This window comes from Oenanthe melanoleuca, chromosome 4, assembly GCF_029582105.1.
Source record: "Oenanthe melanoleuca isolate GR-GAL-2019-014 chromosome 4, OMel1.0, whole genome shotgun sequence".
Lineage (NCBI taxonomy): Eukaryota > Metazoa > Chordata > Aves > Passeriformes > Muscicapidae > Oenanthe > Oenanthe melanoleuca.
Window position 1 is genome coordinate 2,213,687 of NC_079337.1, and position 16,128 is coordinate 2,229,814.

The 16,128-nt window shown below is 37.5% G+C and overlaps 1 protein-coding gene across 1 annotated transcript in view; it reads left to right on the forward strand.

Annotated features, from left to right (window-relative positions):
• Positions 1-16,128, forward strand: part of ANK2 (ankyrin 2) — a 155,164-nt gene that overhangs the window by 134,092 nt on the left and 4,944 nt on the right. The window contains exons 41-50 of the mRNA XM_056489562.1: positions 1,023-1,097; positions 1,503-1,634; positions 2,011-2,157; positions 2,856-3,135; positions 4,818-5,091; positions 6,573-6,665; positions 7,083-7,166; positions 8,120-8,284; positions 9,165-9,347; positions 10,017-10,108. Of these exons, the coding sequence (XP_056345537.1) occupies positions 1,023-1,097; positions 1,503-1,634; positions 2,011-2,157; positions 2,856-3,135; positions 4,818-5,091; positions 6,573-6,665; positions 7,083-7,166; positions 8,120-8,284; positions 9,165-9,347; positions 10,017-10,108 (1,525 nt within the window). The remainder of the gene's footprint in view (positions 1-1,022; positions 1,098-1,502; positions 1,635-2,010; positions 2,158-2,855; positions 3,136-4,817; positions 5,092-6,572; positions 6,666-7,082; positions 7,167-8,119; positions 8,285-9,164; positions 9,348-10,016; positions 10,109-16,128) is intronic.

The window sequence follows — 16,128 nt, forward strand, 5'->3', positions numbered from 1 at the left end:
CTGGCCCTATTACTAGCTATTAACTTCTACTAATAATAAAATGCTTGGGCATCAGTTGAAAGCCAGACAGATAAATTTATAGACTTTTGAGTTGGTACACAAAGAGATCTGCAGGAGTTTTAAAGATTGAAGCTTTTTGTGTTCCTTTTTTTGACAGTCTGTGTCTGAAGAAATTCTGAGTCACCAGTAACTTTAATACGCATTTCCTGGTGCTTGGTTTTCCTCACGCCTACTTGTGTGCTAGTACTGAGTAGCTCTGATGAAAATCAGGAGCCATGTTGACACGTGCATATCACAAGCCCTAAGCAATTTCCTGATTCAAAGGTGTCACAATCCCCGTGTGCATTCAGGGAAAATCAAAACTCAAATTCCACCATCCTCAAATTAGCTCTGGGGGATGGGAGGAGCTGTCAGTCTCACCATTAGTGAAGTGATTGAGGACTGACGAGTGACCATCTGATTTTTCCTTGCCTTTGTTGTTGGTGTTTTGTCTCACTCCCTGTCCAAAGGGTCAGAGACACTGAAATTAACAGTATCTCAAATACAGACCACAATCTGGAACACTGTATGGACTGTTTGAACAAAATTTGCCCTGCAATAGAAAAACATCAGAAGCACTGGCCCCAGTGAATTCTTCAACTCTCGCATTTACTAAGGAGGCATGGAAAACTATGGCTCTTGACTTAGCCAAAGTCTTCAACTGAACTTTAGAATGAAGTTTTAGAGTAAAATGCCTGGCCAAAATAGACACATAGTTGCTTCAGTCCTAGATTACGTTTTCACATGAACACTTGATATTCAAATAGAAAAATTAGATAATCCTGTGCTTTTCAAAAAACCAAGCTTTTTGAGTTTCATTTTGAACCTAGGGATTAACAGGCCTTGCTTGAATTACAGAGCCTGTCCACATTTAGACACAGCAGTTAGGAAAAACCAGCACTTTCCCTTCTTGGGCTTCTCTCTCTCCTATGAAATGGTTTTTAACTTGCAAAAGGCAACTTGTAGCTCTCTTTGACCTTTAGATCAACAGGATGATCAGGAAAGGACAGAGGAAAGACTGGCCCACATCGCGGATCATCTTGGATTCAGTTGGACAGGTAAAGTGCACGTTGTCTGCTCCAGAGAGAAAGGAGGGCAGTGGTCCAAACTCCTTTCATGTTTTATTTTGGATGATTTTCTGATTGTCTAAAGATGTTTTATAAAAATATTTTAGAAGCTTGTTGTTTTTGGGATACTGAGAGCCCTACGTGGGTTAACAGAGGTACCTGTTTCTAAAAAATCACTCAACAATATTGTGGATTTAATAGACCTGAGGAAGGGAACAGTAGTGGATACAAGTGAAAGTAACATAGAATGAGATGCAAATGTTTTCTCAGGTTTTGGGGTTGAACTGTAATTCACAGACATTTATTTTCCTTGCAATTAAATTAGACCAGGGGAGGAGGAGGAGTAGTAGTAGCAGTAGTGTCAGACCTCTTTACAGAGATGGGTTTCTTTTTCAGAGCTAGCAAGAGAACTGGACTTCACAGAGGAGCAAATTCACCAGATCCGAATTGAAAATCCCAATTCACTTCAAGACCAGAGCCATGCGCTCCTCAAATACTGGCTTGAAAGGGATGGGAAACACGCAACAGGTTTGTCTCCAGTTACTGTGTGTGACTGTCTCCAATCTGTTAGCTGAGATGACAGGTGTATGTTGTAATCACAAAGAAAATTTTGGGAAAATTTAAGCTACAGAAAGGATGACTATGGATTGTACTCAATGTTGTTTCTAGTCTTTTCTGTATAACAAAGCAACTCAACAAATTTGTTAAAAGGAAAAAAGCCAGAGTGATAGTTTTTATAGGTATCCGTTTGTTTCTTTTTAGATTTTACACAACACTGCTTCTAAGTGTGTCTGTAGTTTATCTATTATATCGGTCAGGCTCCTATATATACCCTTCCTATAGGGAAGGGAGGGAGCTTGCTTGATTCTTAACTGAGCTGCACGGTGTCTTTCTAATGGCACAGATACCAATCTGACCCAATGTCTCACGAAAATCAACCGCATGGACATAGTTCACCTGATGGAGACCAGCGGCATAGACCCCGTGCAGGGCCACGGCACGCGCGCCTACGCGGACACGGAGCAGTCCTTGGCGTTGGACCACAGTGAAGGTAAGCGGCTCCTGGCCCAGACTGCCCGGGGTACCTCTCCAAGCATTGCCAGCAACGTTTGCCCAGTTTGCCTTGGGGTTTGGGTGTTTTTGCTTGTGCAAGTGCTTTCATGGAAGTTGAGAAGATTGTATCAGAATTTGACCAAGTTATTAAAAAGGAAAAGTACTCCGTGCTTTGACAGAATGTTAACCTCTCTGTCCAGCTCAAATTTGGTACAATCTTATCTGTTTCCCCCCAATTTATTCTTGAGAGTTCACTAGGTTTCCAGTGAATACAGCACATAAATGAGCTGCTTCTTGCACCTAGCCCTCTACGAAGGGTTTTCATCTTTTCTTGTACAGTTAAATTTTCCAGAAGCAAATAAATAATGGATTTGAAGGGGACAAGTCACTAAAAGCTGCAAAAAAAAAATCTGTTGACAATCTTCTTCTATACTTGGAGGGCTTCAAGCCCTCAATTACTTTAGGTTAATTTCTGGGTAAGTGTTATTTTGGCTGTTACTGTCCAAATCTGGCTATAGTAGTGACAATCTGGCATTCCTGGGGCTACTCCTAGGCCAGGTGCCCTCCCATTCAAGGTGTTCAAGAAGTTCAGGTCACATGTTGCACTCAGGGATTTTCGATGCACGCGGAGCTTGGGGAGGAATTCTGCCTTCTGGTCAGACTTGTAACACTGTTTCTGATCTCTGTCTCCACAAGGGTTTTCAGCACTGCAGGAGGAAGTGTACAGCTCCAGGCACAAGCAAGAGCAGCAGAGAATATCTAAGGACTGCGAGCCAACCGAGCACCCCCCTCTGGTCTCCGAGGAAGACGTGTCTGTCAGTTATTCCCCGTTCCAGGACAGTACTCCCAGGAGCGAGGCAGAGGTGTCCATGGCTGAGCTTCTGAGGCAAGCACACAAGGAACAAGTAGAAGCTGAATTCTCAGGGAAACCCCAAGATGTGCCAGGGAAACCATCTGCTTCACAACAGGAATATTTGTAAGTGCCAAAAGACCAGAATGAAGCCATAGGGAACACGTTCTCTTTTCTCTGTGTAATGAGAGGATTTTACAGCTGCTTTTGAAACATATGAACACACCAGAATTTTCCTCCAATTGTGGATTCACTTTCTAATCCATGTGGAGGAAGCCTTAAGGCTGAGGAGAGAGAGTCAGTTTGTCACTGAGAACACTATAACTGTGTCTAATACAAAGGAAAGAAAAGAGGGTTAATAGAGAAGTGGAGGGGTTTTTTTATATTTTTCATGTTTTGGATGACAAGTAATGGCATCTTAATGAAAGTAATCCTAAAGGACCCTTTCTTCAGAGTCAGGATGGCTTTTTCAATTGAGGCAAAATTTTTTTAATTCAATCATTACTTGCAAAACTCCTACCTACCTGTTAAGAACTGGGCCTTTGAAAGTGCATTTCTGATGGCTGAAGGAACAGAAATGGGATTTACAGAGGCAAGACACAGGTACTTCCAGAAATAACACACGATAGAGTGCACATTTAGAAGACCTGTACAGCAAAAACTTGGATTCTGAGGTGGGGCTTCAGTGGGGTTGGTGTCATTTGAAAAGGAATTTGAAATAGATCATGTTTGTTTCTCCACAGCTTCCCAGATTATGTGCCCATGCTGAGACCTCTCTGCAGGGTAGAGTCAGGTATTGATAAGCCAGCAAAGTATCAAGAATTCCTATCCAAAGAAGTGATTTTCCTGGAGGTGATTAGCTTTGATGTGGAGATGCAGCTCCCAGCAGTCAAAGGGCAGCTGAGTCCAGCAAATGGACCTGGGGGGGATTCTTTTGCTCAGGGTATGCCAGGAGAAAGCATGGGAGACAGGAAATACTGTTTAGGAAAGCTGCTGTTCCAGTGTTAGGCAAAAGCACCAATGCTCCCTAGGCATTTACATCAGGAATTGAGTGTCTGAGCAACAGAGAATTCTGGGAGACAAAAGTGCCAGCACTACACAAGAGTAAAGATGACAGGGGAATATCACTACACTGCAGGTCTAATTTGAACTAGGTGGAAAATCAGGCTAGATTTAAATAACTTGTAAGGGACGTGCTCCAAGAGGAATTATACTACAATATTGAATGTACATGTGCTTGAATTAGATGTATTTCTTTTATATATGTGTTGCATAGTAACATAATAATAGGTTTAACTAACTTGGGGCAGTGATTAATCATAGCAGGGTTCAACCATGAAAATACCATTACAAACAAAACCTGAAGCTCCACTAAATTTCTGTTTGCTAAACTCTAGAATTCTACATGAAAGTTGGTTTTTCTACTTTGCAGCTGCACAGCTTGTGCTCAGTGTTGTAGGTGCTTCGCATCCTTCTATAGCGATCCAGGCTCTCCCACTAAAAAAGTAAATGGCAATAGGTAGAGATGTGAGGGCACAAGTTGACAGCAAAGCTCTCTGAAATACTTTACAAATACCAAGTTTTGCAGCATTGCATGGAAGGGTTGGATATGCATTTGGAGATTTGCTCAGGAAGAAGGGTGGGATGCCCAGCCAGACTGCTTTGTAGTTCTGTCAAGGAGTATCAGTTATTTCTAGACTTTGCCAGCAGCAGACAGCAGAATAGCACGAAGTCAGTGCCTAGTGATCCATTGGTGGGAATTGGGAAGCACTGCACAGTGGTAACTTGCCTGGACCTGTAATTGACAGTGCCACAACTCCAGGAACGGAGCAGTCCGAGGGAGCCGGGAAAGCGGCGAGCGGAAAATCTGCGTGCTCGAGCACGGCAAAGGGAGAGACGCAGAGAGCGCAGCCTCCGTCCTCTGCACTGAGAGGGGACTCCCCCATCGTCCAGGAGCCCGAGGAGCCCCAGCTGCACCAGGAAAGCCTCGCTCCAAGGAGATCCAGTATCGTCATAGTGGAGTCCACTGAGGAGCAGATGGAGAAGTCTGGAAGGGGCTATGAAGAGGAATCTTTGGAAAAGGTAAAAAACCAACTTTGCTTCATTGTGATTTACACAATAAACCAAATTTTATGTCTCGCTTATTCTTTAAGATAAGAATATTTGTAATTAATTTGCATCTGGCACTGAGTTTTTTCTCCTTCCCTCTGTGGTTAAAAGGGTCAGGTAAAGGCTTTTCTCCTGAGGTTTTGGAAGTTGAAGCAAACCCTAGATCCCCAAGTCTAGACTGGTAATTATGGTTCTGCTCCAGCCTTCTTTGTCCTTGGGCCTGTGACAGTTAGATCTGTGCCTGAGAGAGAGAGTGTCAGTAACAGGAGCAGAAGCAAACTGAAGCAAATGTAATGCAGATGAAGTACTAACGGTAAAGCTCATAAAGAAAGGCAAGGCTAGCCCAGAGCAGCATGAGAAATGGTGTGAAAGATCTGTAAAGTCACTGAGACAGAAAAGAGAAAGCAGCTGTGCATTGCAGAGTACTAAGGATGTACTGGAAGCATGGTGTTTATGTAGCACCCAGGCAGTAAAGAGATACAGAGATGGGAGAATGAAGAGAGTTTCAAAAGCTGTGCAAGGTAAGTCTTGGGTTGTGTGAGACAACGGACTTCATTGCAGAGTTCAGAGAGGGGAAGACACCCACCAGCAAGGAAAGGGAGCAACCATATGGCTTTTAGTGAAGAATTAAAGTTTCCTGTCAGATGAAGGTTTAAGTACAAACTGCTTACTTTGCCCATTCTGAGTGGAAGAAAAGGAGAAGGTGTCCTTGGGCAGGAAATGAGCTTTTAAGACAAGTTAGGGCAGGGAAAGCACAGCTGTACTGAGGCAGAAATTGTTTCACCTTTGTGTTCATTAGAAACAAGGCTTTTACGTTTTGCTACTATGTGGCCAAAAGTATCACCTCTAGAATGGAAGGTTTCAGAGCTCTGGGATCTCAGGCAAAGGTGGAATTTAAAGTGTATCAGATTATTGAAAGAGTATCTACAGCAGGGGCTCAGTAGAAGGGCCGCTGGAGGGTGGGCTGCCCTCAAAATAATGCATTGCTTTTTTCCTCCACTTCTGTTACTGAAGTGAAACAACAGCAGCTCTTACCACCAATCCCCTTCCCCTTATTTTTTCCCCTTTATGTTTTTATACTAGAGTTATTTCCCAATTGATTCTTTTCAGGCTGTCTTTCCCTTCTGATGTGTTTTTTTTTTTTTTTTTTTTTTTAAAATTTTTAATTCTTCTTTATGTAGGATAGACAAGTTCAGCTCTTGTTACTAATTTTTCCTTATCTTTTTGAGGCTACTGCTGCACTGTTCTCTAGTTATAACTGCTCAGTCTTACTGTCTGTACCCTGTGCTCTATTGTTCCCCCTGCGGAGGATTAAAAAGCTTTTGTAGATATTTCTGTGCATTTAACCCAGAAAGCATATACAAAATATAGAAATTGCAGAGCTGATGTAGGAAACAGAAGCTGTAGCTACTGCTAGTACCACATACAGAGTCCTGCTTCCATGCTTCCCCTAGGAGTTGGCAGAGGAGTTAGGTGGGCTGCAGCTCAGCTCGGATGAGGACGAGATGGTCACCACCAGGGTCATTCGGCGCCGGGTGATCATTCAGGTACCGCGTGGTGAACCACTGCACGAGCCTGTGCTGCCTTGGGCCCTGAGCTGGTGTTGCAACTCAAGCTGGGATGCTCCTAAATAATGCATCTCCATTGGATAAGCTGTTCCAATACTTGAGGATTACAGTAACACTGCTAACCCTTCTGTGAATTCCATAGATGCCTCAGTAGGAGGAAGATGAAGGTTTGTCAGCATTGTATGCAACAAGGTCAACTAATGTATCTTTGCCTGTGTGCTGTGGCGTCACTTTTCTTTGCATGCCTTTCTAAGGATTTAGTTGCAGAACAGGTTTTTTTCCTAACATTGCTGATTTTTTTTTCCATTCTGTAACCCATTAACCTATTTTAAAATGGCTTATTTCAAGACCCACATGAAAGTCTCACTTCACACAACTTTGTTCTTTATTGTACAGGCTGATAGTATGCCTGAAATGCCACCAGAAACAGTCACAGAAGAGCAGTACACAGATGAACATGGCCACACAGTGGTAAAGAAGGTATTGTCAGTCCTGCCCCTTGCTACCTTCTTCCTCTCCTGTAAAAGGAAGGAAAAATCATTCACAGAGATGGCAAATTTTCTGCTATGAGGAGCTGTCATTTGAAGAGTAGGGAGTGGAAGGAATAAGAATTTCAGTCATGAGAGATACCAAAGTTAGAACAATAATTTAGATTCTCAAAATCATTCTGTGTTACAGTACATAACCCAATAGGATGTATTTTGTTAACTTTTGCTTAAAGCCAAGGAGAATCCTCCATAGAGTCACAGGTTTGAGAAGAAAGTTCTTTATTTCCTTTTTAAAAATTCCATGAGAACACCTGTCCCACTGCAGTCTTATGAGATATTTGCTTGCTTGCTTGTCCTAATGAAAGCAATGGAAGGCTGGGTCTGTAAGAGTCAGATAACCCCAGACTCTAGATCTTCACAATTGGATCATGCTTGGAAAAGCAAATTCTGCTCAGATGGAAGTGAAAGGAGAACTTCTGTGCTCCTTTCTCTATCTGACAACTCAGTGCTCAGTGATTTGGTGTAGGGCTTGGCTGAGCTGGGCCGGTGGCAAACCTCATCTTCTGTCTTCTGAGAAGACATCACAGCCCATCAGCTGGACAGGCTGTCTCTGGAACCTGCTTGAATTCCTGGTAGGGTAAACCACCCCAGCCAATTCCTCGGTCTCAAAGGTTGGGGTCATCCACAGAAGGACACACACGCATCCTCCTGATCAATTTCACATCTTGAGCCCTGTAGTTCTCTTCTTGCTTTGGCCAGCCAGTGCCTCGAGAGCTTTAGCACCACATGGGTTTCTTGAGTAGGTATTGAGAAGTACAACATGGAACCATCTACACAGGTTCTTTCATGCAGAACAAAATGCCCTTTGAGTGGCAAATACTAGGTAGGGAACAAAGAGGAATATTTTACTGCTACTGCTTTGGGGACTAAACTCCGTTCCTTCAGGTGACTCGGAAGATCATCCAGCGATACGTGGCTCCAGATGGCACGGAGAAGGAGGAAGTGCTAATGCAGGGAGCACCGCAAGCCCCCGTCAGTGTGCAAGAGGGAGATGGTTATTCCAAAGTGGTGAAGCGAGTTGTGCTGAAGAGTGACAGTGAGCACTCAGAGGTAGGGTGTGCTTTGCCTGCGGTGGCAGAGCAGCAGCACCTCAGCAGGGCTCTTAGTCACTGCAGATTAGCGTGCTCATTCTGACACCAGGCATAGAACCCCACAGTTAGAGGAAGTTTACCTTGTTGGTCTGTTCTTGCTTTGAAGAGGCTCAAAACATCTAGGACTTAAACAAAAACTGTATCAGAGCCAGGTAATTAGAACCAAAAACAGCCAGAAAAGGTAAGTGCCTTCCTGCCACACTTCACTGTCTGGTCCTACAGGCATTTGGATCAGCACAGCTGAGTTGTGATGGAGGGCCAGAAGCTGGCAATGGAGCATGCTTTCAGCAGTGCTGGCCAAAAGCAAGGTGTGTGTAGCAAGCAATTATTGCAATTGTGAAAAACATCACTGATATATTTGCTTGCTGGAATTAATAATCAGAAATAATTCTTTAGGAATAAAGTAACAAGGAGATCTTAATTTTTCTCCTTTTTTTTTTTTTTTTTTTTTTTCCCCTTCCTGCCCCCCTTTTTTCTATTTTCCTTTTTCCTGTTTTTTTCTTTTTCCCCTTTTTTTGTTTACTCTCTTATCCTTTTTCCTTTTTTTTTTCTTTTATCCTCTTTTACCTTTTTTCTTTTTTTCCTTTTGTCTTTTTTTTTCTCTTTTCCTTTTTCATATTTTCTTTTTTTTTCTTTTTTCTCTTTTTCCTTTCTTATTTTCTCTCTTTTTTTTTTTCCTTTTATGTTTTTCCCCCCACCTTTTTTTCCCTTTTTTTCCATCTTTTTCTTTCCAGTAAGCTTTACCCTGTGGAGCCCATAGACACAGAAGTTAATTTGCCAGTGCACAACCCCAAGTGTGGAGTTCATCTCCAGCTGACTTGTGCTTTCTAACCTTGCAGGTGACTCTGTCTGAACCTGCTGTTCTCTCTAGTGCCTCCAAATTCCAGTCCGAACCAGTGGAGGGCCGGAAAGTCAGCAAGGTCATCAAGACCACTGTAGTGCATGGAGAGAGGACAGAGAAACACCTGGGGGATGCCAGCCTGGCTTCTGATCTTCCATCAGCCAAAGAGGACTTTGAAGAGGTAAAAATAACTTTTATCTATGATCATCCCAGGGACAATGTCTGTTCTCCAGAAAGGTTTTGTTGGTGGCCCAGCAGTCATAGCCAGCAAGTCCTGAGCTGTGTTCTTATACTCAGCCATGTTACGAAAAGCTGCCTGTATAAAGAATGTATAGTGAAAGCTGACATTGCAGAGTTAGGTAAGAAACTGGCTAAGACTAAAGGAGACCATCCCGGAGGCTCTGTGTGTAGTTCTTAGAAGTCCAGGGGGTGAGTGCAGGTAAAGTTCATTCCTGTGTTACCACTCATGCAGGGAATTGTAGAAGTGGCTACAGGTAAGCCCCCACCCTGGGTAAATGGATGTGTTCCTCCCCTGAATCCAGTCTCTTGTCACCTTAAAGAGTCAGCTTGGGGAGGAACACTCAGCTCCCAGCTTCTGCCTCAGAAAATCCAGAAGTCTGTAGGCACAACAGCAGCATGTTTGGCACAATCACTATTGAAATGGAACTGTCCCATAGGAGAAACTGAATGTGATGTGTGTGCAGAAAGGAGAGATGCTTTAAGGGATGCAGTTGCTTCTTTCAGGTTCAGCATTTTCTCAGCGTTCAGCTGTGTGACTATAAAGGACTAAGGTAGGAAGAGCTCCAGGTGTTTTGGGTGTGTTGTAATTTGACGTTTGTTTTCCCTGGAGGCTTTGAGCTATACAGGTCACCACATAAGAGTGCAAGCCCCTGCTTTGGTAGAGAAGGAAATCCAGAAGGACGATGGATCAGTAATTAAAAGGTTTGGCAAATTGATGCAGTGTTATTGTAAATGAATTAACACAATTACAGGAGTGGATTGCAGTGAGTTCCTGCGGTGGATGCAAAGCACTACTAAAGCAATGACTAACCTGGTGGCAGTGAAATAAAGCATTTTCCACACAGCGTTGGTGCTGGAGTTACTACAAAGGCTGGTCTTTATTGCAGAGATGGGAAAATGCCCATCTAGTGAATACAGTTTTACAATTTCAGCAAAGTAGCATGGTTCAAATTGGGTGGAGAATGAATGGATAGACATAAATAAATGAGGAATGATTGGAGAATGAGTAGATGAGGTTGGGATGGGATGAATGGGATGGGTTGAATGATGGGTTGATGAATAAACGGATGGATAATGACTGGATGACAGGCACTGAACAGAGGATGGAGAAAGAGGTGATGGATGCATGAGCAGGTGGATAAGGGAGAATTACTGGCTGGTGGATGATAGATAAATAGGTGATGGTTGGAGAATGGATGAACAATGGAGAATGAAGAAATGGATGAAGGATGGAGGAGAAGATAAATGTAAATAGGATGGATGCAATGAATGGAAGATTGCATAATAGAGAATGAATGAACAGATGGATGGGGAATGATGGGTGGAAGGAGAATGAGTGAAGAGGTGGATGCAAGGATGGGATGAAGAAATGACTGGAAAATGGAGGAATAATGCAGAAGGGGTGAACAGATGGAATGACTGAGGCACAGAGGGTGGACACGGAGTCAATCAGGAGATGTCTAGCAAGGTAGGATTCCTCTTCCTCCTCCTCCTATTCCTCCTGTTCTTTCTCTTCTTCTTCTGCCTATTCTACCTCCTATTCCTATTCTTCCTATTCCTGCTCCTATCCTATTCTTCCTCCTCCTCTTCTTCTTCTTCTTCCTCCTCCTATTCTTCCCTTTTTGCCTATTCTTCCTATTCCTTTTCCTCCTATTCTGTTCTTCCTGTTCTTCTTCCTCTTCCTCTTATTACTATTCCTCTATTCTCTACTCTGTTCCTCCTCCTATTCCCTCCTGTTCTATTTGTTCTTACTATTTTTATTTGTTCTCCTCTACCTTCTCCTCTTCCTCCTATTCCTTATTCTTCTCCTCTCCTCTCTCTCCTCTTCCATTCTATGCTGCGCTATGCTATTCTGTTCCATTCTATTTTGTTCTTCCTATTCCCCCTCCTCTTCCTTCTCCTCTTATTCTTCCTATTCGTGCTCCTATTCTATTAATTCTATTACTCCTTCTATCCTCTTCATTCTTCCAGTTCATATTCCTATCATATTCCTCCTCCTATCCTTCCTCCTCCTCTTCCTCTTATTCTATTCCTTACTCTCTCTCTTCTTTTCTTCTCTCTTCTACTCTCCTCTTCTGTTCCATTCTATTTTGTTCTTCCTATTCCTCCTCCTCCTCTTTCTCCTCCTATTCTTCCTATACCTGCTCCTAATCTATTAGTTCTATTCCTATTCCTATACTCTTCTTTCTTCCAATTCATCTTCTCATCTCTTCTCTTTTCTCTTCTCTTCTTCTCTCCTCTCCTCTTCTCCTCCTCTCTTATCGTTATTCCTCCTCAAATCCTATCCTACCCTACCCTATCTTCTCCTCCACCTAAATTTTAGAATACTATTCCATAGCCTCTTAAATTTCAGGATTCCATTCTATTCTATTAATCTCCCTCACATCTTAGATTTCAGAATTCCATTCCATCACCTCTTAAATTTCAGTATTCTATTCTATTCTATTCTATTCTATTCTATTCTATTCTATTCTATTCTATTCTATTCTATTCTATTCTATTCTATTCTATTCTATTCTATTCCATCATCTCTTAATTTTCAGGATTCTATTCTATTCTATTCTATTCTATTCTATTCTATTCTATTCTATTCTATTCTATTCTATTCTATTCTATTCTATTCTATTCTATTCTATTCTATTCTATTCTATTCTATTCTATTCTATTTATTCTATTCTATTCTATTCTATTCCATCACCTCTTAATTTTCAGGATTCGATTCGATTCTATTCTATTCTATTCTATTCTATTCTATTCTATTCTATTCTATTCTATTCTATTCTATTCTATTCTATTCTATTCTATTCTATTCTATTCTATTCTATTCTATTCCCTCTTAAATTTCAGGATTATTCTATTCTATTCTATTCTATTCTATTCTATTCTATTCTATTCTATTCTATTCTATTCTATTCTATTCTATTCTATTCTATTCTATTCTATTCTATTCTATTCTATTCTATTCTATTCTATTCTATTCTATTCTATTCTATTCCATCATCTCTAAATTTTCAGGATTCTATTCTATTCTATTCTATTCTATTCTATTCTATTCTATTCTATTCTATTCTATTCTATTCTATTCTATTCTATTCTATTCTATTCTATTCTATTCCATCATCTCTAAATTTTTCAGGATTCTATTCTATTCTATTCTATTCTATTCTATTCTATTCTATTCTATTCTATTCTATTCTATTCTATTCTATTCTATTCTATTCTATTCTATTCTATTCTATTCTATTCTATTCCATCACCTTTTAAATTTCAGGATTCTATTCTATTCTATTCTATTCTATTCTATTCTATTCTATTCTATTCTATTCTATTCTATTCTATTCTATTCTATTCTATTCTATTCTATTCTATTCTATTCTATTCCATTCTATTCCATCACCTCTTAAATTTCAGGATTCTATTCTATTCTATTCTATTCTATTCTATTCTATTCTATTCTATTCTATTCTATTCTATTCTATTCTATTCTATTCTATTCTATTCTATTCTATTCTATTCTATTCTATCACCTCTTAAATTTCAGGATTCTATTCTATTCTATTCTATTCTATTCTATTCTATTCTATTCTATTCTATTCTATTCTATTCTATTCTATTCTATTCTATTCTATTCTATTCTATTCTATTCTATTCTATTCCATCATCTATTAATTTTCAGGATTCTATTCTATTCTATTCTATTCTATTCTATTCTATTCTATTCTATTCTATTCTATTCTATTCTATTCTATTCTATTCTATTCTATTCTATTCCCTCTAAATTTTCAGGATTCTATTCTATTCTATTCTATTCTATTCTATTCTATTCTATTCTATTCTATTCTATTCTATTCTATTCTATTCTATTCTATTCTATTCTATTCTATTCTATTCTATTCTATTCTATTCTATTCTATTCTATTCCATCACCTCTTAAATTTCAGGATTATTCTATTCTATTCTATTCTATTCTATTCTATTCTATTCTATTCTATTCTATTCTATTCTATTCTATTCTATTCTATTCTATTCTATTCTATTCTATTCTATTCTATTCTATTCTATTCTATTCTATTCTATTCCCTCTTAAATTTCAGGATTCTATTCTATTCTATTCTATTCTATTCTATTCTATTCTATTCTATTCTATTCTATTCTATTCTATTCTATTCTATTCTATTCTATTCTATTCTATTCTATTCCCTCTTAAATTTCAGGATTCTATTCTATTCTATTCTATTCTATTCTATTCTATTCTATTCTATTCTATTCTATTCTATTCTATTCTATTCTATTCTATTCTATTCTATTCTATTCCCTCTTAAATTTCAGGATTCTATTCTATTCTATTCTATTCTATTCTATTCTATTCTATTCTATTCTATTCTATTCTATTCTATTCTATTCTATTCTATTCTATTCTATTCTATTCTATTCTCACCTTTTAAATTTCAGGATTCTATTCTATTCTATTCTATTCTATTCTATTCTATTCTATTCTATTCTATTCTATTCTATTCTATTCTATTCTATTCTATTCTATTCCCTCTTAAATTTCAGGATTCTATTCTATTCTATTCTATTCTATTCTATTCTATTCTATTCTATTCTATTCTATTCTATTCTATTCTATTCTATTCTATTCTATTCTATTCTATTCTATTCTATTCTATTCTATTCTATTCTATTCCATTATCTCTAAATTTTCAGGATTCGATTCTATTCTATTCTATTCTATTCTATTCTATTCTATTCTATTCTATTCTATTCTATTCTATTCTATTCTATTCTATTCTATTCTATTCTATTCTATTCTATTCTATTATCTCTAAATTTTCAGGATTCGATTCTATTCTATTCTATTCTATTCTATTCTATTCTATTCTATTCTATTCTATTCTATTCTATTCTATTCTATTCTATTCTATTCTATTCTATTCCATCACCTCTTAAATTTCAGGATTCGATTCTATTCTATTCTATTCGATTCGATTCGATTCTATTCTATTCTATTCTATTCTATTCTATTCTATTCTATTCTATTCCCTCTTAAATTTCAGGATTCTATTCTATTCTATTATATTCTATTCTATTCTATTCTATTCTATTCTATTCTATTCTATTCTATTCTATTCTATTCTATTCTATTCTATTCTATTCTATTCTATTCTATTCCCTCTTAAATTTCAGGATTCTATTCTATTCTATTCTATTCTATTCTATTCTATTCTATTCTATTCTATTCTATTCTATTCTATTCTATTCTATTCTATTCTATTCTATTCTATCACCTTTTAAATTTCAGGATTCGATTCTATTCTATTCTATTCTATTCTATTCTATTCTATTCTATTCTATTCTATTCTATTCTATTCTATTCTATTCTATTCTATTCTATTCTATTCTATTCTATTCTATTCTATTCTATTCTATTCCATCACCTCTTAAATTTCAGGATTCTATTCTATTCTATTCTATTCTATTCTATTCTATTATCTCTAAATTTTCAGGATTCTATTCTATTCTATTCTATTCTATTCTATTCTATTCTATTCTATTCTATTCTATTCTATTCTATTCTATTCTATTCTATTCTATTCTATTCTATTCTATTCCATCACCTCTTAAATTTCAGGATTCGATTCTATTCGATTCGATTCTATTCTATTCTATTCTATTCTATTCTATTCTATTCTATTCTATTCTATTCTATTCTATTCTATTCTATTCTATTCTATTCTATTTATTCTATTCTCACCTCTTAAATTTCAGGATTCTATTCTATTCTATTCTATTCTATTCTATTCTATTCTATTCTATTCTATTCTATTCTATTCTATTCTATTCTATTCTATTCTATTCTATTCTATTCCATCACCTCTTAAATTTCAGGATTCTATTCTATTCTATTCTATTCTATTCTATTCTATTCTATTCTATTCTATTCTATTCTATTCTATTCTATTCTATTCTATTCTATTCTATCACCTTTTAAATTTCAGGATTCTATTCTATTCTATTCTATTCTATTCTATTCTATTCTATTCTATTCTATTCTATTCTATTCTATTCTATTCTATTCTATCACCTTTTAAATTTCAGGATTCGATTCTATTCTATTCTATTCTATTCTATTCTATTCTATTCTATTCTATTCTATTCTATTCTATTCTATTCTATTCTATTCTATTCTATTCTATTCTATTCTATTCTATTCTATTCCATCACCTCTTAAATTTCAGGATTCTATTCTATTCTATTCTATTCTATTCTATTCTATTATCTCTAAATTTTCAGGATTCTATTCTATTCTATTCTATTCTATTCTATTCTATTCTATTCTATTCTATTCTATTCTATTCTATTCTATTCTATTCTATTCTATTCTATTCTATTCTATTCCATTCTATTCCATTCCATTCCATTCCATTCCATTCCATTCCATCATCTCTAAATTTTCAGGATTCTATTCTATTCTATTCTATTCTATTCTATTCTATTCTATTCTATTCTATTCTATTCTATTCTATTCTATTCTATTCTATTCTATTCTATTCTATTCTATTCCATTATCTCTAAATTTTCAGGATTCTATTCTATTCTATTCTATTCTATTCTATTCTATTCTATTCTATTCTATTCTATTCTATTCTATTCTATTCTATTCTATTCTATTCCATCATCTCTAAATTTTCAGGATTCTATTCTATTCTATTCTATTCTAT